The sequence below is a fragment of the Pangasianodon hypophthalmus genome, chromosome 24 (genome assembly GCF_027358585.1).
Source record: "Pangasianodon hypophthalmus isolate fPanHyp1 chromosome 24, fPanHyp1.pri, whole genome shotgun sequence".
Classification (NCBI taxonomy): Eukaryota; Metazoa; Chordata; class Actinopteri; order Siluriformes; family Pangasiidae; genus Pangasianodon; species Pangasianodon hypophthalmus.
Window position 1 is genome coordinate 4,790,583 of NC_069733.1, and position 20,850 is coordinate 4,811,432.

Consider the following 20,850-nt stretch of genomic DNA (forward strand, 5'->3'; position numbering starts at 1 on the left):
CTGTATTTTTGTCCCTTAGTATCTGAAAGCAGAACATGAGTGTAATGCATTTGGTAGTTAGGAATATGCTGAGTGTGCACGGGATATCAGTGACACCAGCTGGCTATATTCTCACTTCAGAGAGACTGCTGTATGTGATCTACAATGTGTCTATTAGCCATCTGGATTGTATCCCAGATAACAATAAGTTTAAGTTAATGTTTTTTAAGGATCATTCGGATTTTATAAATATTCCTGCAGCATCGATGCAACATATGTGGTTGTAGAAAGGTAATGTTTTTGTAAAGGTTTTGTCTAACTGAGAACACAGTATGAGCAACAATCTAATAATGTGTAATAATATTGTGTAACGTCATATGTAGGACTGTAGTGACAGTGAGGACACTTGGGCTCCTTGTGCATAAACAGAGATATACACACGGACACATAAACACACAAACATAAGCAACATAAATAAACAGATTGGAATCCATTAAACACAGCCACAGAACCGCAAACACCCAGGAAGGTTGATTGCTGAGCACAGACATATACACATGTACATAGAACAGACACTTACTAATGCAAACAAAACAAACTGCTAATGGAGTAGCCATGATTAAGGAAATAACAGAGATTTATTACTAAAATGGAAACACAAAAGGACATAATTAAGGCTTTGGTGATGCACAGGTAAAGGACAGACAAGAAACAAAGAACTTCACAGTACAGTACAGTGACCAAAAAGCGTTAATCGAATCCACAACGCCATTTTGTTTTCCCATCTGAATGCAGTAACTGGAGAAGTGGGAAGGCTTTGAGTCTCTATACTGCATGCCACATGCTGGGCGAACTCAACATGCAAAACATACAGCATGCCACAGTGCACATTATTTGAAGGGCATTCTCATGTTGATTTAGGAACAAACACATAGAGAGGACCCAAAGTGCAGTTTTGATGAGGATACAACACTCTCGTGAATGTTTGTGTACATGTCTCCATAGACTACACAGCAAACACTGAAGTCAGATGGGTGACAAAAGGAAAACCCAACAGAAAGTGTCTTTAGTGTTTTTACTGACAGTCTGATCATGTTCCGCATTTACATTCTCAGTCGCCGGTAGAAAAGTTGTTCTGTTTTTTTCTTACATATTACACTAACACAAGAGTGCCATGGCCACTGATTGTGCGTGTTTTCATCACAATGGCCAGCTCTATTTCCTGATATCTTTCTCATAGATCTAAATGAACATATCACTTTCCTGTTGAAACACAGCCAGTTGAACATCTTTGTGACTGAAAATGCAATAATGAACACTGTCAACGTCTTGTGATCTTGATGCAAATTCAAGGTCAGCTGGGTTTTTAGAGCATTTTATACATGTCACAAAGCACGGTATTACATTAATTGCTTAATTGTATCATAACACACATGTCTTGAAGCATCTGCATTCATTATGTTTCTGCACTCATTTATTCAGGTTTCTCCTTTAATTTGTCACCCGTCTGCAGGCCTACATAGAGTGTTTACATAAGCCTTATGAGTGTCAGTCATTCATGTTGGACTATGAGTATGCTAAATGTGTCAATAACTCCATAGATCGGCATCCAACCTCTACATCCACAAGCAGTGATGAAGTCAAACAGCACTGGGCCTCAAGTGCATGCATACAGGCATCAGGGAAAGAAGAAAGGAGAGCAGGGGGTGTGTAGGTGGAAAGTAACAGAACAGGAAGATAGAAAGAGGAAGGACAGCAGAAGACGACAGAGAGAAGGAACAGGAGACAGAGACAGAAGGTGACAGGGTCAGAAACACCTCCCTCCTGCAGGGGACACTGAGTGTACAGCTAATGAGTAGGGAATTTTGATCACAGAAAAAAAAAAACAGTAAGATTGGTGGTGTGTTTTTGTGAAAAAGGAATAGGCAAAAATGCAGATCTAAGGATAAAGAGGTGAGGGCCAGAGGTCAACATGATGTCTGTATGAGGTCAAAGGTCAGAGAGTTGTGGAGGAGGAGGAGGTGGAGGAGGAAGAGGCTAGGCTGCAGATGATATGTCCAGTGATCACAAAGAGAGGGGTCAAAGGGAAGAGGGATGACACATTGTTTGGACTCGTGGTAAGCCTTTAACTGGTGTGCCAGATTGTATGGTTTTTAATTTCTCAAAGCAAAATCTTGTCATTCAGTGTGTGATTTTTACAGCTATTTCCATGATACTGCAATACTGTACTCATATAATTTGAGATTTTTGGAACCAAAAAGCTTGCTTTGCTGTTTCTCTTACAAGGGCAGCTTATTGCAAAGGAAAAAAAAACAGAAGTAGCTAAGAGTATTAATAAAGAGCTACTACTGTGACAAAACAAGGACATTATACTGTATATACATGCACTCAAAAGCTACTCATATTTGTTTCAAAACTAGGTAACATGAAGATCCAACACTTATGCAATATCTTATTTTTTCTTTCCACCATACTTTATATGTTGTATTAGCATGAGAAGCATTAAGTACCCTAACTGACATTTCTAACATGTGACCTTAAACCACTTGTTCCAACACCTCAACCCAGCCCTGATCTGAGATCTTGGTTGTCTACCTCCTTCACTTCTGCATTTTTCCATCATGGTCATGCCATAATAATGACCAATCAAACATGAGGCAGGCCAAATCATGACAGTCAGCTTTATGCAACTCTGAACGCACATCAAAACACAGTGAAGAAAACAGTATGCATAACTGCTGTTCATGATTTATATGGTCATTTCTGTTTAATAGAAAAGAGTGGACATAACAACAAGTAATTTACTAATTCATGGGACAGTCATCTATGACTCACCAGGTGTTTACTTATTTGAGAGAACATATATATAGCCATACACACTTAATGATGGCCATGAAATTTGATTAGCATCAGACAGATTATGAAAGATGTAAGCAGGTTTGTAGGGATGTCCTTAGCCCTGGTCCTGGTGGCAGCAGGATTGATGACGTAAATGTTCTCAGCTACATTATCAAGGATAAGTGGTTAGAACATAGGGAATGGCTGCAGCTGTTAGCTGGAGGTGAGGAAACGGTTTTGGGGTAAAAGGGTACCAGGTTTTGGGGTAAAAGGACTCATATGGGGCAGAGGAAGGGGAATTATGGAGGGTCAAGGCACTGAAGAATCTCTTACCATTTGATATGCCAAGAGAGAGGTGGTCTCGGTCATTGTGTCTGCGCCTTTCTTGTTCATGGTTACCCTGTTGACCTTCCAGCATGTTCACAATGTCCATTCGGTCAATGCTCTTCAGTGCCATGAACAGGTTCTCCACTGTAGCAGGGCAGATTACCAGGACAGAAAGAATTACAGATCTTATCCATAATTCACATCTGTAGTAAAAAAGGCTAAATATTATCAAACATCATCATTTTCAATATCACATGACCTAGGACATTATACTAATAAGGGCTAAAAGGGCTATTTAATCTCACTGTTATGGTGCAGCGCTGTAATTGCAATGAGGTTGGCAAATATGCCATGAGCCAGAGAGGAGTGAGCCAGTTTAGCAATAAGACATTTTGCCACACATTACAGGAGATTCATCAGTCCTACTGAATGATGAGAAATTGGGAAATTCATTCATTCATTCATTCTTCCTTTGTATTCTGATATCCTCAAAAGATTGTTCCTTGTCTTCTAGATATACATATGAGAAATTACTCCATGATGTCATAGTTGGACTCAATTTTCAACTAAATTTCAGGGAATTTTCAACATTAGTATAAATCCAAATCACCTAGATGACTAAAGGACTTCAGGCTTTAAGCCTACTATTCACAGCTGACGGAGCACTTACTTTTGGCTCTCTTGCCTTCACGGCTAATCCACAAATTGAGCAGTGTTGAACTCTGTTCCAGGAGTGAATTGGGGTTCTCCACGCGAATCCTATTAATTTCATCCACATTGAATTGGAGTTCTCGGGCCAGCTCTACATGGGGATTAGAAATGACATTTTATAACAATTATGTACTTGCACACATCAGTTAATGATTGTGTCATACTCCTTAGTAAGCACCATCATTGACCCTGTCTGACACACAGCTTTGGTCTTTCTAAAGCATAGGAACATACTATTATTTTATTTTTAAATGATCTTAAAGGGTAACGTTTTGGCCAAAACATTTTAATTTTGTGGTCAATGTTCAAAGAAACAATGAGGCTCCAGATATGTCTTGATAAAACATACCATAATAAGCATTAAAAAAACTCTCACGAATAAAACACTCATTCACTCACTCACTCACTCACTCACCAGCCCAGCTCAGTCCCAGCTGTTCAGCTATTAAAGCCATCTTTAACTCTGTCCTTTCCATGGCGCTCATTGATGCTGCAGAAATCAGACCATCATTGGCTCAGACCTTCTGCACTCTAATGCTAGAGCTCAAATCTTTTTGAAAGCATGATCAAGCAAAGGTAGTATGGAGTGTAGATAGGAGAAGTGTGATAGCTACGTATATACAGGCCTGTTCTTACCTACAGCTGGTTCATTGAGAGCACTGTATCTCTCTCTAAGGGCCAAAGGGGTGAGTGTCCTCCTTCGGTCCTCACCCCCTCCAATCTGATATTGGCATATAATATGTACTGTTTATACTGAGTGGTCAGACATTTGTGTATGTCACTGTATAAATGAGATATTTAATATAATAATTATATTTAAAAATGTTGAATGGATGTTTTTGATTACCTTTATGCATGGTGGCATGGTAATATTGAGGTTGCAGAGTACTTGCTGACTGTCCTCATACTTGGTAGACTTGCGTAGGAAGGACAAGAAGCCAGAGGGGTCCTTACTACTGTCTCTTACCTGAAAGAGAAAAAAATGGATTCAGTGAATGAAAAACAAAGTGTAAGAAACATCTTGATTTCATTGCTGGCACTGAAGTGCCAGTACAAGGAAACATGAAAAGTTTGAATAAACAATTAATGAATTAGATGCCAGATGCATTTAAATGAAGGGGCTACCTTCACAGAGACAGGAAGTCTGTTGTCTCTGAAGGCTTGGAAGCTGAAGCAACGGGGCTGTTGAGTAGCCTTCCTCATGGGGATCAAGTTCCCTGAGCACTCCAAGTGTAATGGCATGCCCTCCATTACCTGTGAGTAATGGCACAGTATTACAGAATAGCACAAATTAATGCTTTTCAATATTCTCACCGGCCACTTTAATAGGAACACCTTCACCCCTGCTCATTCATGTAATTATCCAATCAGCCACTCATGTGACAGCAGCGCAAGGGCTGGTCAGAAAATTGCAAGAATGAGCAGGGGAATCATGAATCCTTTACATACTTCCTTAAGTCCTTAAGGCCTAAAATAAGCACAGGACATTCTTTATGATTACAGCAGCAGTTCCTAGGTAGTGAGTAGTAGTGTTAGTGATTTCTTTAGTGTTTGCCTGTGAGTTTCTCTACTGCTCCAGAATGAGCTATAGCTCTGTTAACATTAATATCCTTTTCAGTTCCAGTTCTCTAATTAACATACTGTAAAACTTCTAACCTCTATGTCTCTGCTGCGGGCCACTTCAGTGAAGTTCTCATGCTGCTCTAGGGTCTTGTCCATCTTGTCATCAGTCATGCAGTAGCAGCGCAATCGACCTTCTCGCGCCTCATTCATCTTCGCAAACACCACAAATTTAGCCATGTATGGCACTGCTGACAGCTCACGGTACAGCAGGTTGGCAAAGGCAACTGCTTCTGCAGTCCGAGGACAGTCTGCTAACCAAAAACTGTGGGAAAAGAAAGCAAAAAGAGTAACGAAAGTGGTTGGATGGATAATTTCTGTGAAAAATATACAGAAACTACACTCTGGCTCCCAGAGACTGGTAAAATGTACTTGCGTTTCCAGTTATTACTTGATTATGCCTAGTCTTGTTCTGTCTTGCCTTTTGTATGTATTACTTTAATGCATCCAGAAGTCAATGCATTACCAATAACATCAGCTCTGTTCGTGTTGACCCCTTACTTCTGTGTTTCTCTGGTTTGAATATCTTGTTAGATATTGCCTGGTGTCTCTGTTTAAAGGTGAATAGACCACAGCTAATTTGGGAATGGCAGGGAGATGAGGTATGGTATTATGAACATTTTGCCAAAGGAAGGCAAGCAGCTACTGTAATTCAGGTAAGGAGAGACCTTCTGAGTACAGACTTCAGTTCCATACCCTGGCTACCAGCAGCATTTGGAATGAGAAAGCCATCATCATCAGTCCCCAGATCCTCTAAATGTCTCTAGCTGATACCCAGGAATGCATGAAGTTATAAGACTTACCTCACTCTCTATCAAAGAGATAGAGAGTGCTCCATGTTGGGTTGTGCATATACTGCAGGAGCTCAGGCCATAAACAGAAACATTGCAAAGCCCCACCAAAGATCTGTTTGGCTAAACCAATGATATTGTTAAGTGAATCCAATGTTAAAGAATTTTTCTTCTTTTTCTGTTTGTATTTGAAGAGTAACTCTGCTAATAAATCTGCTAATGCTAAATTTCCTTTGGAGTCCAAAAACCTAGTGGAGGTGTCCAGGAAGAAAGGTTCTATAGGTCTTCTGTCAGTGTTCCAGTCTTGTAGTCTAAACACCTTCCATGACAGTTCCCTTAGGTATGTCAGCATTTATAAGGACAATATCTTAGTTTACTCTCCCAGTTTGGTGGAACATGTAAGTCATTTGTCAACTGTGTTGATCAGGTTGCTGGAACACAAGTTGTATGTGATGGCGCAAGTGTTTCAATCTAGTTTGCTTCCTATCCCCTGTGGATGTGGGTCTGCAGAATTGCAAGATACAAGCAGTTTGGCATGATAAATGGGAGAGTCTGAAGAATGTTTCAGTCTGATTACTGTAGGTAGGACATCAGTAGAACAAAATGACATTAAAGAAACAGCAAAGAAATCAGAATCAAATCAATGTCTCATTTTTCAGCTGTTCCATGTTTTGCACTCATTTATGTATTACTAATACACATTGTCCATGATCTAAGATATCAAGGCTGGTGTTCTGTCTTGTATTTATAAATCTGGACCCAAGGTTCCCAAGCCAGACAAGATTTGTCAGCTGCCAACAGGGATGGTAGCACTACTGCCCATATCCCAGTGGCCCTGGTTGCAACCTTTGGTGGACTTTGTCACAAACGTCCCACTTTATGAAGGTAATAACACATTACTGGTGATGGTCATTTGTTTCTCTAAGGCATGGAGACTTGTCCTTCTCCTAGATCTTCCTGCTGCATACCAGACTGCAGAAGCTTCCTGAGGATAATATCTCAGATTAAAGTATACAGTTTACCTCTCACATGTGAAGGGCAGTTACTGAGCATCCAAGTGTGAATATTAGTCTCGCCCCTAGCTACCATCCTGAGTCCAGTGCCCTCGTAGAGAGACTGAACAAGGAGCTCTGCTAGGATCTTCACAGTTATTGCCAAATCAACAGGGGACAGCTGTAAGTTTCTCCTTGAGCCCAAATGTGTCCAGAACTCCTTATTTTACTTGTTCACTTGCAGTGCATCTTTGGTTACCAGCCAGCTGGTGGTAGATGAGTAGTTCAGATGCAGTGTGAGTTTGGGGCTTTGGCTACATACAATTTAAGCCATCAGAAAACAAGCTGCAAGCTGATCTTCTACCACAGGGAGGCACTGATATACAGGTTGGTAGAGTGGTGTGGCTATCAACTTGTGATATCAGGATTCCATATCTATTGATTTCTGTGTGACATGATAACACTGATAAACACTAACAAACACAGACTCACAAGCTAAGCTAAGCCTTTTGTGTGCTTCTGTCTACACCGCAGTCTCATGTTTATAGTTATATCTTGCGCTTGTTATTCTTAGTCTTGCCTGTCTGTCTGATTGTGTAAAGGCATCTTCCAAGAACATGCTAAAGAGCATGGCCCTTATTTCATGCAGGTTGTTATCTTACCGTGCAGACACATTGGTGGTGAAATTGGCACAGTCATTAGCATATATAAGCTTGGTTGTGCCAGTGATATCCTCCCACTGTGCTGGGTCGGTGCCACCTAAGGAATGCAGAAGAGCTGACGTTAACTAAAGTAATGTAGCAAATTTGAACAGGCCATCTAAAAAATAATGCCTAATGCGATGGTATTTTGCTATGCTGACTACGCATGTGCTAATAAACAGTTTAAGATATACTCAAGATATACTTTAATATATATTCATTGTACAGTTGTTATCCACCTTTCAGAATAACACCACCACCCTGTCTTTCACTTCAAGAGGCATTGAATGCTCACAAGATAATCAGCAGGCAGCATAAGGAAAACTCTAGTCAATTTCAGGCCAAATTTGAAGTATCACAATTTTCCTTCACAGCTAAGCCATATTTCTATTGAACAAATGACAGTTCCATGAAAGTATAAATATATGAGACACAACTGTTGCCTTCTTGCCTCACAACACAAGTGTTGGTGGGATACACTCTGAATTCACTGCAACTCTGACCAGGATAAAGTGGATACTGAAAGTGAGTGAGAACTGTTACTCTGACTGAAGAATACTTTTAGAAATGCCTCTCAGACTTTCTTACTGTTTCAGTTACCAGTCATTATATATTTATAGTTTACATGGAGTTAATCCTGTGGTTCAACCTCATATTTTTTCTCTGTGACATTAATCAGACTTATACTGTAGTGTAATAATGGTGTACATTCTGCTATTACTGTCCCTGTATTTTTGATCAAAATATTTTGAATAATAATAATAATAATAATAATAATAATAATAATTTATGTTGCACGTTTAAGGTTTTCAACTGACTCACATTTGTAATAATAATAATAACAATAACACATTATTATTATTATTATTATTATTATTACTACGAATGTGAGTCAATTGAAAACCTTAAACGTGCAACATAAGTTAAAATGTATAATTATGATGTTTCTCTGTGTTTCTCAAGTGTTTCAAGTGTTTCTCTTCGAATAATCTTGTCATACCAATGACACTGCAGAGCAGGCGGAGGCTGGTAGTGTCACCCTCGCCAGAATCTCGTGGACTCTCCCTCCAGGATGGAGGCAGCGGGATGCGCAGGCCAATGGGCCGATGGAACTTACGGCGCCTCGGCTCCACTGTCACCACAGGGCTGAAGGTGGCCTGGTTCCCCAGCAGCTTGGCCACCAGCTCATCAGGGACCGGCTGGGCCTGAGCACCAGGTATAGCAGTAAAAAGAAAGGGTGTAGGGAATGATGTTCAGGGATGTGTGTAACGGATAAAAGAGAACATTTAAGGAGAAATACAGTGTGAAAGGAAAAGGAATGTAAATGGCAGCGAGAGAAGCAGAACATAGGGAAAGGATAAATGCAGCATGTGTGCAGAGTCATATCATTGAAAAATTAAGAAATTAAATTGCACATTTTTGAGATGCAATAACAGACGAAATAATAATTGTTGGAGAAGCCAGAATGAAGAAGAGAAATCAAATGGGACAAAATATGGGATGAAGCAGAGAGAGAAGACAGAGAAAATTTGAATATATTTTCAGCAGTGATTATAATTAAGATAATAACAGAACAGCAAACAAGACACAAATGAACTGGTCAGATAGGAATATTTATTATAAAAAGAAATTGTTACAAAAGGTTCATTCACATCACAGAAAGAAAGATATTACCCTGTTATATATGACCCTGTTAAAATAATAAAGAACTTAAAATATGAGTATGTATCATCTGTGTGTCTATTTACAAAGCAAAGGTTTAACAATATTTGATTAAGCTGTACTGCTTTTGGATATTAATGTTTACAAATAAAAGAAATAATGCAAATAGTGCACAGTTCAACTGGTCATAAAAATGTATACAAACTTTGGTATGAGGCTGTTGTTACAGAAGCAGGTCAAGAGAATACATGCATTTAACCTAACCCAGTATAATTATATATACTTGTGAAAATTCTGAATCTTGTAGGAAATTAAAGACTGAGGGTATGGTACTTTTCATCACTTTTAAACTAAGAAAATCTATGTTTATCGAGCATCAGTAATTTCTAAAGCTTAATCATGGTTATCACAAAGGCACATTCCAGTTATTCATCATACATGTAAAAACCGCCTTAGTCAATCTCTGTGCACTTACTCTTACTTTCCTCAAAAGCCATTCTGACATGCTGATAAAAATCATCCATCATTCAACTCAATAAGGCAATAATGTGTAAATTTCTTCTAGTCCAGCAAAACAGGAAGAGTGGCCAAAGGTTTGCGATACTTGACCATTACACCTATATGTAGTTCTTCCCCAAACTGTTGCCATAAATTTGGAAGCAAACAATTGTATAGAATGTTTTTGTACACTGCAGCATTACAATTTCCCTTCACTGGAACTAAGAGGCCCAAACCTGTTCCAGCATGACAATGCCCCTGTGCACAAAGCGAGCTCCATGAAGACGTTGCCAAGGTTGGAGTGGAATGGGATGTTCAAAAAGCACATGAGAGTCTGACGGTCAGGTGTGCACAAACTTTTGGCCATATAATGTTATTGTGTTTGATACAAAGGCTTAAAGTATTTGTAGATATATAAATATTTGCAATGCCAAACAGCTATCCATCATTTCATTTCATTGTATTACAAGTTGCACCTATATGCAAATTGTACCATTTAAGCCTTAGCAGAACCAGCTAGACATTATATGCAGTCAATTTCTGACACATTTACCGCTCATAAGTACTGTATTCATGCCTTTCATTTTCACCTTCATATTTAACTCAACCAATACACCGTACTTTTCATGGCACACCATACATACCAATATCCAACCTCTATAAATCCAGCCTGATGAAATAACTATGCTCATATTTCAGGTTTTAAAGTTTCAAAAGTTAATTTGTGATATTTTTTCAACTCAGTATAATTTTATTTGCAAGGAAGGAATGGTAGCATGTGATTGAATGACAAAAAATGTCAATCAGTGTTGTCTTACGGTGACAATAGTCCTAACGCTTCTTTATCCTCCTCATCCAAGCTCACCTGCAGTCCAAGGCGAACCCGCTTGGTGACGGACGTCTCAGGGAAACTGGCCTGAACCAATGGCAGAATTTTGCTGGTCAGACGCCCCCCCTCAGGGCCAATCAAGTCACTCTCCTGTTGGATGCGGGAGACCACAGCAAAGTAGAGAGGGAAGTCAGTGGAGATGATGCGCCTGATACGCTTCTTCCCAAGCTCCTCCTGACTTTCTAAATCTAGAAAAAAATACAGAAAAGATAATTTACCAGTTGAATTATTTAAATACTTAATGATCCTCCCATACATAAAATAGGAAACTGTTAATAAAGGACAAGTGCCCTTAAAGAATTAAAATTACCATAAAAATTAGGTTGCAAACAAATTTACATGATATATAAATACAAAACCGAGCGCCCACCTTCATCCATGCCATTGAGGATAGTTTCCAACACTTCATCACCATAACGGTTCCGATGCTCCTTCCAGACGGAGCCATTCTCACTCCTTAAGACCACCAGTTCCCTGTCTCCCCGACCAAGTGCTGCAAAATGAGGGATCTCCACAATCACCGGTCTGGAAAACCAAAATTTGGTAAGTTATAAGATCGAGTTATTATATCACAGATATAGCATCGCAGTAATATCCGTTAGTAAACTAATATCTGTTACTAAAGTAATATACGTTAGTAATAAGTCAGGTGTTATGTTCTTTAAAACCTTTCTCTACTCATCTGTTGGGCTTCATCACTTCAGAACTGATGAAGAAGTGAGATCGAGTGAAGTGAGAATTCAAAATTATAACTAACATTGCTAGTAATTACAACACATTTAAGTACTGTGACCAAAAATATTAAAAATGCCATCCTTTGGAAAAGTAGGTCAGGATTACTCACCCCAAAAACTGCATGCCAGCTGGACCCAGTGAGATGATTCGGCTAGCTAAACCTTCACCCTCCACCAGAGGAGGTGGAGTGGAGAGCTTTTGGGGCTTCACCAGGCGGCAGGTGATGCGTGTTGGTGCTGCACATGTTCGTGGTGGTATGATAACGCGCAAACCATTGTGTCTGCTTCCTCTCATTGAGCCACCTCGTGCATCCACCATGAAACTAACCAAGAAGCTGCAAATCCACAAAACAAACACTATTTACTAAGAAGTTGCAACACAAACCCGCCTAAACAAAAGGGCATTACAGAATGTCTTTACTTGCCTGATTATTTTGAGATAACAACAGTGTGTCATATTGTAAATGAATGAGCCACTGCACATGAAATGTTAAAAACTGTTAAGATTAGGGTGTGGAGAAAGGTTTATAAATACTTTTCTTAGCACATTCAGAAAAAAATCCAGTTAAATCACTTTTGCGAATTAGAATTCTGATAAATGTTGAGGCCCAAGGGGTTGAGAATAAAATTATGTTGATGTCTCAATTTTCTATAACAACAGCTCTGATAGTCATGCTGGCTGTAAGGCAACTCACAGCTTTCTATTAATGTGCTCATTATAATATGTTATTGTTTCTAATAACAATATCTAATTCACAGAAACATGTATGACACACACGCCATGTAAACTAAGGCTAATAATAAACGGGGTGTTTGTTTAACATTTATGGAAGGAGTCTCCAGTGTCAGCACTTTGTTACAGTATAGAAGTTAAGCTGTAACTTTATGTTTTCTGTCACAGGAAAGTCTTCAGGAGAGAGGACTTTGTACTTTCTGGATTCTCACTAACATGACAAGCTTTTATTTTATTTATTTATTTAATTTTGTCTAATTAACTTCAAGAGAGAGAGAAAAAGAAAAGTTGGTGAGGAAACAATGTAACTGCAATAAGAAGAACTAACTAAGAACATGAACTAACAGACATTCCACAAAACTTAACTATAAATAGTTAAAACATGTATACATTAAAAAATTAATACATTTATAAAATTGTAACCATCAATGGCAAATTGCTGTGTTATAAGAGGAATAAAACACTTTGGAACATGGCTTTGTAGGAAAATGATTCAACTTCTAACTTGATTATTTTCCTAACGCATGTTTTATTCCTTACATAATGAATTTGTCTATTATCTAAGTGATAAAATGAAATCTGTTAAGATGGTGTTTAACAAATATCTAAATATATGAGTATTGAAATATGAAATATAAACGTTCTGTGATGTGGGTGCTCTAGTTCAGAAGAGCATTATTTTTTATATGTTTTTTTTTTTTGTAGATTTTGTAGACAGTATTCTAACAAATGTATAATATTTAATAGACGGGTATTAAAACTCTGTACTTGCCCAGTGTGGATAGGGCTGGCCACTGGACTGACATTATCTGAAGTCTCTGTGGCTGGACTGCTGGGAATCAGAGAGTCATCATCGTACTCTTTGGGCATTGGGATAGGAGTGTGCTGCTGTTATGGGGGAATAAGAAAAACTTTTGTAATTCTATAGACAAGAGATAATATCTGATGTTTAAAAGTATAGGGACAAGTGTGGAACGAATGTATGATTAATGTGCACCTGCTCCATTTCATGTTCTTTCAGCATGATGGTTTCAGGAGAGACACAGGGGATCCTAGGAACAGCAGGTGAGTAGTTTCTGTTGAGCAAAAAGTAGAAAATAATAGTAGGTACATTTATGATACACCACTAAAATGAGGAATCTCTACTCTTTTTCCACCTGCCTACCCAGTATGACTTTGCACTCAAGCCTTTTTTAATTTTTTTTTCCCCAGAAATTTAGGACATTAATTCAGCATCTGTTGTCTAACTATTCCTAATTCTCTGTTTATCGTCTGCTGTATTATGCCTGTGCCTCACATCACATTCGAATAATGTCCAACAATATTATTATAGCCCTCTCTCTCATACTCTGTGACTGTCTTGGAGGAAAGGAAATCGTCATCATGGTCCCTCATGCCGTCCATCTTCAAATACCTGGCAATCTCTGTTCCCAGTAGCTCCTCGCCTGCCGCGTGGGAAAAGGAGGGAAAAAAGAAACACAATCCGTAATAATAGTATGAGATGTGGAAAAATGACAGAAGATGAACTACAGGGATTATGAGTCACCACATCTTGGTTAAGAAGAGTGAGTAAGAATGGGAGAAACTGTTAGAAGCAGACATTGTAAGGTGAGGGATTGGAACACAACACAAACACAACACAAACACAACACAAACACAGTTGGCCTCATTCGTGAAAGCCTCTTGAATATGTTAATTTACTTGTAAAAATTGCATTTTTGAAAAAGATCACAGGTGCATTAAAAATAGGTGCATTAAATTAATCACATAATTATGAAACGGCGTTTATATATGGTCATAATTATAACAATTTTATATAGTGTTTTTTTTAATTGACAGAATATGTATACAGAAAATTATACAGAATGTATACAGAAAATTAGCTACAAGTTAAAATAAGGGTGCATTTACAGACATTCACATATAGCTTTTCTGCTTATATTTCATAAATGAGGCCTTATCTACCTAAACACAGGACAATGATGGAATGTTTTGTAACATTCTTCTTACAGACCCAATCCTATGAAATGAATGCGCCTCCTTATAATGCGATCTATTTTCCATGAATAATGCATTAACTGCGATGCATTTAAAATCAAATCTACTATTCAAATTGAACATTATAGAATTCATCTTTGTAGGCTACTGACTCCTAGTAGCATTGTGACAAAGATCATCATAAAGTGGTACGATCCTTAAATCATGAGGATCATCTTAACATGAACAGTGTTTTCAGGGCTTTTCTAGTATCTCCAGAAACATCCAGGAGATTCAAGACCATATAAACACACACAAATGCACAATTCGCCAATACAGTACATAAAGGCATTCAGATAGTCATCTATTTAGATTTTTTTTCACAAAATCTAGAAAAATAAGCAGGAATTATGGTCTCATACTTTCATGTGCACATTTTTGTATTGACCAAACACACATTAGAAAAAGCAAATTCATTTTCTTATTCAGTATCTAATATCGCCAAATGCCATTATTATTATTATTATTTTTTAAACTTACTCTTTAAATCTGCTGCTGTTGACCAGCTGACCTGAGCTCTAAATAAGACAATCCAAAGAAACTTAGCTGCTTGTTCCGAAAAAAAAAAAAAGTTTTATAAACTTTTATAAACTCCTATAAATTTGAGGTCTATCTACATAACTCTTGGAAAAGCAAGAGGACCGGTTCTGGTCAGTTTAGCAACAGAAATATTATTTAATATGTGTGACACTGGACTGTGGTCTCTTACCATAATAAAAATATTGAAATGGAGGCTTCTTCCAAATCCATCATAGTTAATCTCCAAAAAAATCATACAAATATCCAATACTCAATCTCAAAAAGACAAGAAAATGATGGTGATTTTTTTTAAAATCAATGAACATTTACTACATATTAATGTGAAGAAACATTTTTCCTCTTTGACATGGTAACTAGAGCAAGACCTAGTAGGTTAGTGGTAGGTTAGTGGTAGGTTAGTGCTGAAGGTATTGACATGGTTATTGATGGACACATGCCGATGATACACCCATCTCCACTGTCAATTTTGTGAGAATGTGAGTGAGAACAAGTGTGTTATGTCTGTGTGATTGAAAGGGTGTAAAGATTAATGGTCACTGTACACAGAACAGAGAGATGACAGGCATTCATACCTAGCGTTAGCTGTGCAACTCCTAGGAAAAGCAAAAGGAGCACAATTTTATTGATTTTTTTAAAATATTGCACACTGGATGTTTTCTTGCCCATAAGTTCAAAGAAAACGTGTTTTCCCAGTAAAAAACATATTGAAAAGTTGTGTTTTACCTTCATCCTCAGACACATCCAGGATCTCGTCAACTGTCTCAGGAAAACTCATTCGATGTTTTTCAGTGGTCGACTGAAAATCAGATATTTGGATTTGAATAAATATGTTATTAAAGCTTGGATGCTTTTATGATTATTCTTTTGCGAAGGTCCATTACAGATCAAAACATTTTGTTTATGGTTTTTGGAAAAAAAAAGCAACACCAAATTAAGCAAAAATGATGAATCTTTGTATGAAATCAGCAGGAAATCTTAGAGCAGATGGATAAACGCAAGGTCAGATTTTGGTTTTTAATAAACCAACTAGGACAAAGAAGCCAAAAGGATTAGGCAATACTCAAAATGATGACAGGAGTTCATATGATCGGCATACATGCATGAGCTAGACTGTGTAAGCAAGCAAAGTTCGAAACGATGAAACAAACAGGCGGTGATCAGAAGCTTTTCAGATGCAGTACCTGAGCAAGACTCTGCACAGATTTTTTTCTTTCTTAAAGTCTGGGTTTCATGAGTGTATTTGATTGTGAAGAGATGTGTTTGATCAGAAGTCTGGTGATTATGAACAAGATGTTTGAGTGTCATGTGACATGGTCACTGGCTGATGATTATGGGAAATAGAGCTTGCTTAATGGGGCATTGCAGACATACACATGGCAGCTAGCACCTTAACAGACTTCAGACTAGACATCAGACTAGAATCCTCTTACTTCAGGTAATAATTTCCTCAAATGAAAAAAGAAATTATTTATTAATTTTGAATATAGGCTATTTGCAGCTTGTCTACAGTTTACTTATATAAAATGTTCTATGTCCCTAAGTAAATTCAATATTAATTAGTATATATTCTTAAAAACCTTTTTCAAGCACTAAAACAATTTTTGAGGAAGCGGAGAATTTCATCAAATGCAAGTACAGTCCTGCTTTATTATTCCTCTATCATCCTGAATTAACTGTCACTCACCATGGTCACTGTTTCTTCAGTAATCAGTTTGAGGACATCAATGACAGAAATATAGCCGAGACGTTTTGCAATGGCCAGTGCAGAAGTGCCATTCTGGGGGGAAACAAAGTTTGTCATTTGATCCTATAAATACGAAATATTGATTATGTAGCTGCATTAAATACAGAGAAACCATGGGAATAAGTCTCTGTTTTGTACAAAACTGGGTCTGAATAAGTGATACGAACTGAATTAGCAAACCTGGCCCTGTGAGTTTGTGAATGCTAATTTAAAAAAACTGTCATTAATTTATCACAAGTTCAAACAACATAAAATCACTGAAAATATTGAATCTCTATAAGTTTCTTTCTTTTTCTTTGCCATGTATATCTGATGAGAACAATGTGAACGTTGCCATACAGTATAAAGAATGCTAGAAGATTTGAAAATAAATTAAAAAGTGCTCTTACGGTAGTAATTTCATTTGGTTGTGCACCATGTTTCAGAAGCAAGGTTACAATGTCAGTGTGGCCCTGTTGGGCAGCCTGATGAAGGGGTGTGTATCCCGCCTAAAACATGACACAGTTATTACTGCTGCTGAATACAAACATGAATATGTAGGAAATGATTCTTGAAATTAGACCAAATACTTCTTATTCCTGTTTACCCTTGTCTTGCTGTTGACATTTGCCTGCTGCTGCAAGAGGAACTTAACCATTTTAATGTTGCCATAATGACAAGCCACATGAAGTGGAGTGTAGCCCATCTGAAAGGACACAACATTTAACCCATTACTGAAAAACAGAGACAGAGCTGCACACAATACACAATACCACACAAAACACACTGCAAAATAATAGCATCCCCTATAGATCCACAGAGCAGAGCTGGCCTGGTGTATTTCTGCACAGTAGCCAAATACTGGAACTAATCTTTTTTAATGGATCTGTGCCAAAATGGATTTAAAATTGGCCCACATTAACAAAGAATATTGTTGGCCTAGAGCTGTTGCAGGTTAATATCTGGCCCACATATGGCACAAACCTAGTTCAGAGGTTCAAACTCAAAACAATGAAATCAAATTATTCAAAATTATCGTTTGGTAAACAAATTTTTACTGCTGTCACTTTTTTTTTTCAAAATGTAATTGACAAACATAAAACCAACATCCTTTACATTGGATAATTGAGGAGCATTTAGGAGCAAGCCACGATTTATCACTGCTGTGTTTGTTAGATGAACAGTCATGTGCTGGATTGTAAGCTCATGAACTCACTGATGGTAACACATTTTTCAACCACCTCCCCATCAGAGGCCAGGTTTTTTAACGTATTCATTGGAAGCAAACAACATATTCAGAATATTTGTAGACATGCAGGTAGACAGTACCTCCGGATGGATATCTCACATCCAGTTAATGGCAGAAGTAACAGTAAAAGTGAACGTAACAGTCTGAATCAACACATTGGCAATAATGTTATATAAAAGGTTTAATTTACTAATATATAGTAATCTTTCTTTAACTATTTTTTTCTAATACAATTTGGCACATAATATTATAGATGCAGCGCAAAAGTGTTCTGGGTCTGCTGACAAAGTGTTTAGCTCCATTAAAAGATGCTTAGGCCGAACTTGGCACAAGTCTGCATTGTGAATGCGACTGCCAGGACTATTTCATGACTTTCTTGTAGCCCAAACATTTTTGCTGGCAGGGAATGAATAATATACACCAGACATATTTCCATTCAGACTGCGTTAATTTGAGTTATGAATAATAAAGCTTCATACAAACTAAACTGTTACTTATACAAACTAACACTTGAGCTCCTACCCATTTATATTTTAAATAACATAAAGAAATGCAGTGCCATAACACCAAATCAAAATAAATGGTCGTTAACAATGCCAAAGTTAATGACAATGGCATGACATCTTACCCGTGTGGCAGCATACACTGATGCCCCCTGTTTCACCAGGATGTCAGCAATGCCCACATGACCCTCTTGGGCAACAAGGTGAAGTGGTGTCAGGCCACTCTGAAGAAAGATAAAGCATATATTCCCACAGTTTTTAATTCTCACTCACTGACAAAGACAATGCATGCACAATGCATGTACTGTATGTGAACACCTGACTATAACACCCATTACAGATTTATTCCCCTCTTTGCTGTTATAATAACCTCCACTCTTCTGGGAAGGCTTTCCATTAGATTTTGGAGCGTGGCTGTAGAGATTTGTGTTCATTCAGCAACAAGAGCATTAGTGATGTCAGGTGAGGAGGTCTGTGGTGCAGTCAGTGTTCCAGTTCATTCCAAAGGTATTCAGTAGAGTTGAGGTAAGGGCTCTGTGCAGGACACTCGAGATCTTCCAATTCAATAAACGTGGCAAACCACACCATCGTGGAGCTCATGTTGTGCACAGGGCATTGTCATGCTGGAACATATTTGGGCCTCTTAGTTCCAGCTTTCAGCTTTGTGGCAACAGTTTGGGGAAGAACCACATATGGGTGTGATGGTCATGTGTCCACAAACATTTGTCCATGTATATATATATATATACTAATGTGCATATATACTATATAAATGTACAGTTCTGTGCTAAGGTCATGCTGTAAAGCAAAGAGGCCTTCAAAAATGAAATGTTTCTACACAAAAAACTAATATAGAGAGCAGTAAACAGTATAAAACTAATCAAAGTAAATTTTTGGCATGACAATGCATCAGTAATCTCATATACACTTTGTGAATTTTTCCAATGAATTTGTCTATCAAGTTTTACTGAGCATCTTGGAGAATCTGTCACAGTTTCAAGTATGGAAAAGATATGAAAGATAGGGTTAAGGTTAGGAGTGAGGTTAGGGTTTGTACTTCTTCTTATGACTTCAATCTTATGAAATCCAACAAAATTCAACCAATCATTCTCAATTGTTTAAATTCACACACATTTCTCATGAAAACAGGTTGGCATGGTACTTGAGTAACATTTAGTTGGTCCATTATAAGAACTATATTTCAGTCATAAAATGAAAGGTGGAAAGTGTATTTGCCTTGTTGCCCAGGTTGACATTGGCCTGCTTGGAAATGAGCAGTGACACCATGTCTGCTTGACCCTCCTGGGAAGCCAAGTGCAGTGGTGTGATTCCCTGTAAGGATTCAGCATTGGCAGAGGCTCCATGCTGCAGCAGACTATTGGCCACCTCCAACTGGTTCTGCTTGGAGGCAATGTGGAGAGGAGTGTAGCCATTCTAGGGTAAAGAGAACAATCTCTAGTTATTTCAGTGTAAGTATGTCATTGTAGCTTGATCAACAACAGGTTTATCTTAATGTGCTCATTCTAATATTTTATCATTCCTGTAGTAACGTAGAGACTCATATGGCAGACGCTCCATATAATAAAACATTAATAAACAGATTAAAAAACTAGGATGTTATTAAATTATCAAACTGTTAAATTTTTTAATGAATTTTAAAAAAGAATGCAAAATAGAAGCATTTTCACTAGTGAAGTACAAATGAAGTACAAATGTCTGAGACCACTAGTGAAAATGCTTCTATTTTGCATTCTTTTTTTTAAATTCATTAAAAAATTTTATAGTTTGATAATTTAATTTAATTATATTATCATCAGTAACCTGAGTTTTATTTACATGAATTTCTGAATTTCTCTGTATTTGGTATTTCCACTTTTGCTATAATGGCAGGTCATTTGAGCTGAAGGACTCCACTGATGATTCATGTTATATCAAATCCACTGGATTGCCATCTGAACATGTGTTTTAATGGAAGGGACAAGACTCAAGGAAAAAATTTTTTTTGTGTGTGCAATGCAGTTCCATGGTCTACCATCTTGAATATTAAATATTGAAGATATTGAACATTTACTTTGTTTGTTTTAAATATTTCAAAATTCTAAAACTTTCCATTTATTTCCAATTTTAAATGAAAATGAATGTGGATTTGAATGTGGTTTCAGACTTTTGGACCTCACTGTATATAAAGATATTGATAGGGTGAAACTGTCTGTAAGGAGATGTTTATGGAAGGAGTCTCCAATGTCACTGTCAGTGTCAGTAAGTAAAGTCTTGAGAACAGTGGACCTTTTGCTGTCTGGTTTCTTGGTAACATGACAAGCTT

The 20,850-nt window shown here is 37.7% G+C and overlaps 1 protein-coding gene across 7 annotated transcripts in view; it reads right to left on the bottom strand.

The window, feature by feature from the left end:
- The window catches only part of ank1a (ankyrin 1, erythrocytic a), a 107,605-nt gene that overhangs the window by 19,386 nt on the left and 67,369 nt on the right, over window positions 1–20,850 (bottom strand). For 6 of the 7 annotated variants that reach the window (XM_053229037.1, XM_053229034.1, XM_034299041.2 and 3 more), the window contains 22 exons: window positions 19,764–19,961; window positions 18,653–18,751; window positions 17,383–17,481; window positions 17,186–17,284; window positions 16,737–16,829; window positions 15,776–15,848; window positions 15,625–15,645; window positions 13,824–13,920; window positions 13,473–13,551; window positions 13,248–13,363; window positions 11,853–12,077; window positions 11,379–11,533; window positions 10,985–11,196; window positions 8,960–9,164; window positions 7,921–8,017; window positions 5,512–5,740; window positions 4,981–5,109; window positions 4,703–4,822; window positions 4,492–4,576; window positions 4,271–4,345; window positions 3,815–3,946; window positions 3,151–3,288 (listed from right to left, as the gene is read on the bottom strand). In XM_053229037.1, the coding sequence (XP_053085012.1) occupies window positions 3,151–3,288; window positions 3,815–3,946; window positions 4,271–4,345; window positions 4,492–4,576; window positions 4,703–4,822; window positions 4,981–5,109; window positions 5,512–5,740; window positions 7,921–8,017; window positions 8,960–9,164; window positions 10,985–11,196; window positions 11,379–11,533; window positions 11,853–12,077; window positions 13,248–13,363; window positions 13,473–13,551; window positions 13,824–13,920; window positions 15,625–15,645; window positions 15,776–15,848; window positions 16,737–16,829; window positions 17,186–17,284; window positions 17,383–17,481; window positions 18,653–18,751; window positions 19,764–19,961 (2,776 nt within the window). The remainder of the gene's footprint in view (window positions 1–3,150; window positions 3,289–3,814; window positions 3,947–4,270; window positions 4,346–4,491; window positions 4,577–4,702; window positions 4,823–4,980; window positions 5,110–5,511; window positions 5,741–7,920; window positions 8,018–8,959; window positions 9,165–10,984; window positions 11,197–11,378; window positions 11,534–11,852; window positions 12,078–13,247; window positions 13,364–13,472; window positions 13,552–13,823; window positions 13,921–15,624; window positions 15,646–15,775; window positions 15,849–16,736; window positions 16,830–17,185; window positions 17,285–17,382; window positions 17,482–18,652; window positions 18,752–19,763; window positions 19,962–20,850) is intronic. The other variant, XM_053229035.1, reaches the window with a different exon arrangement.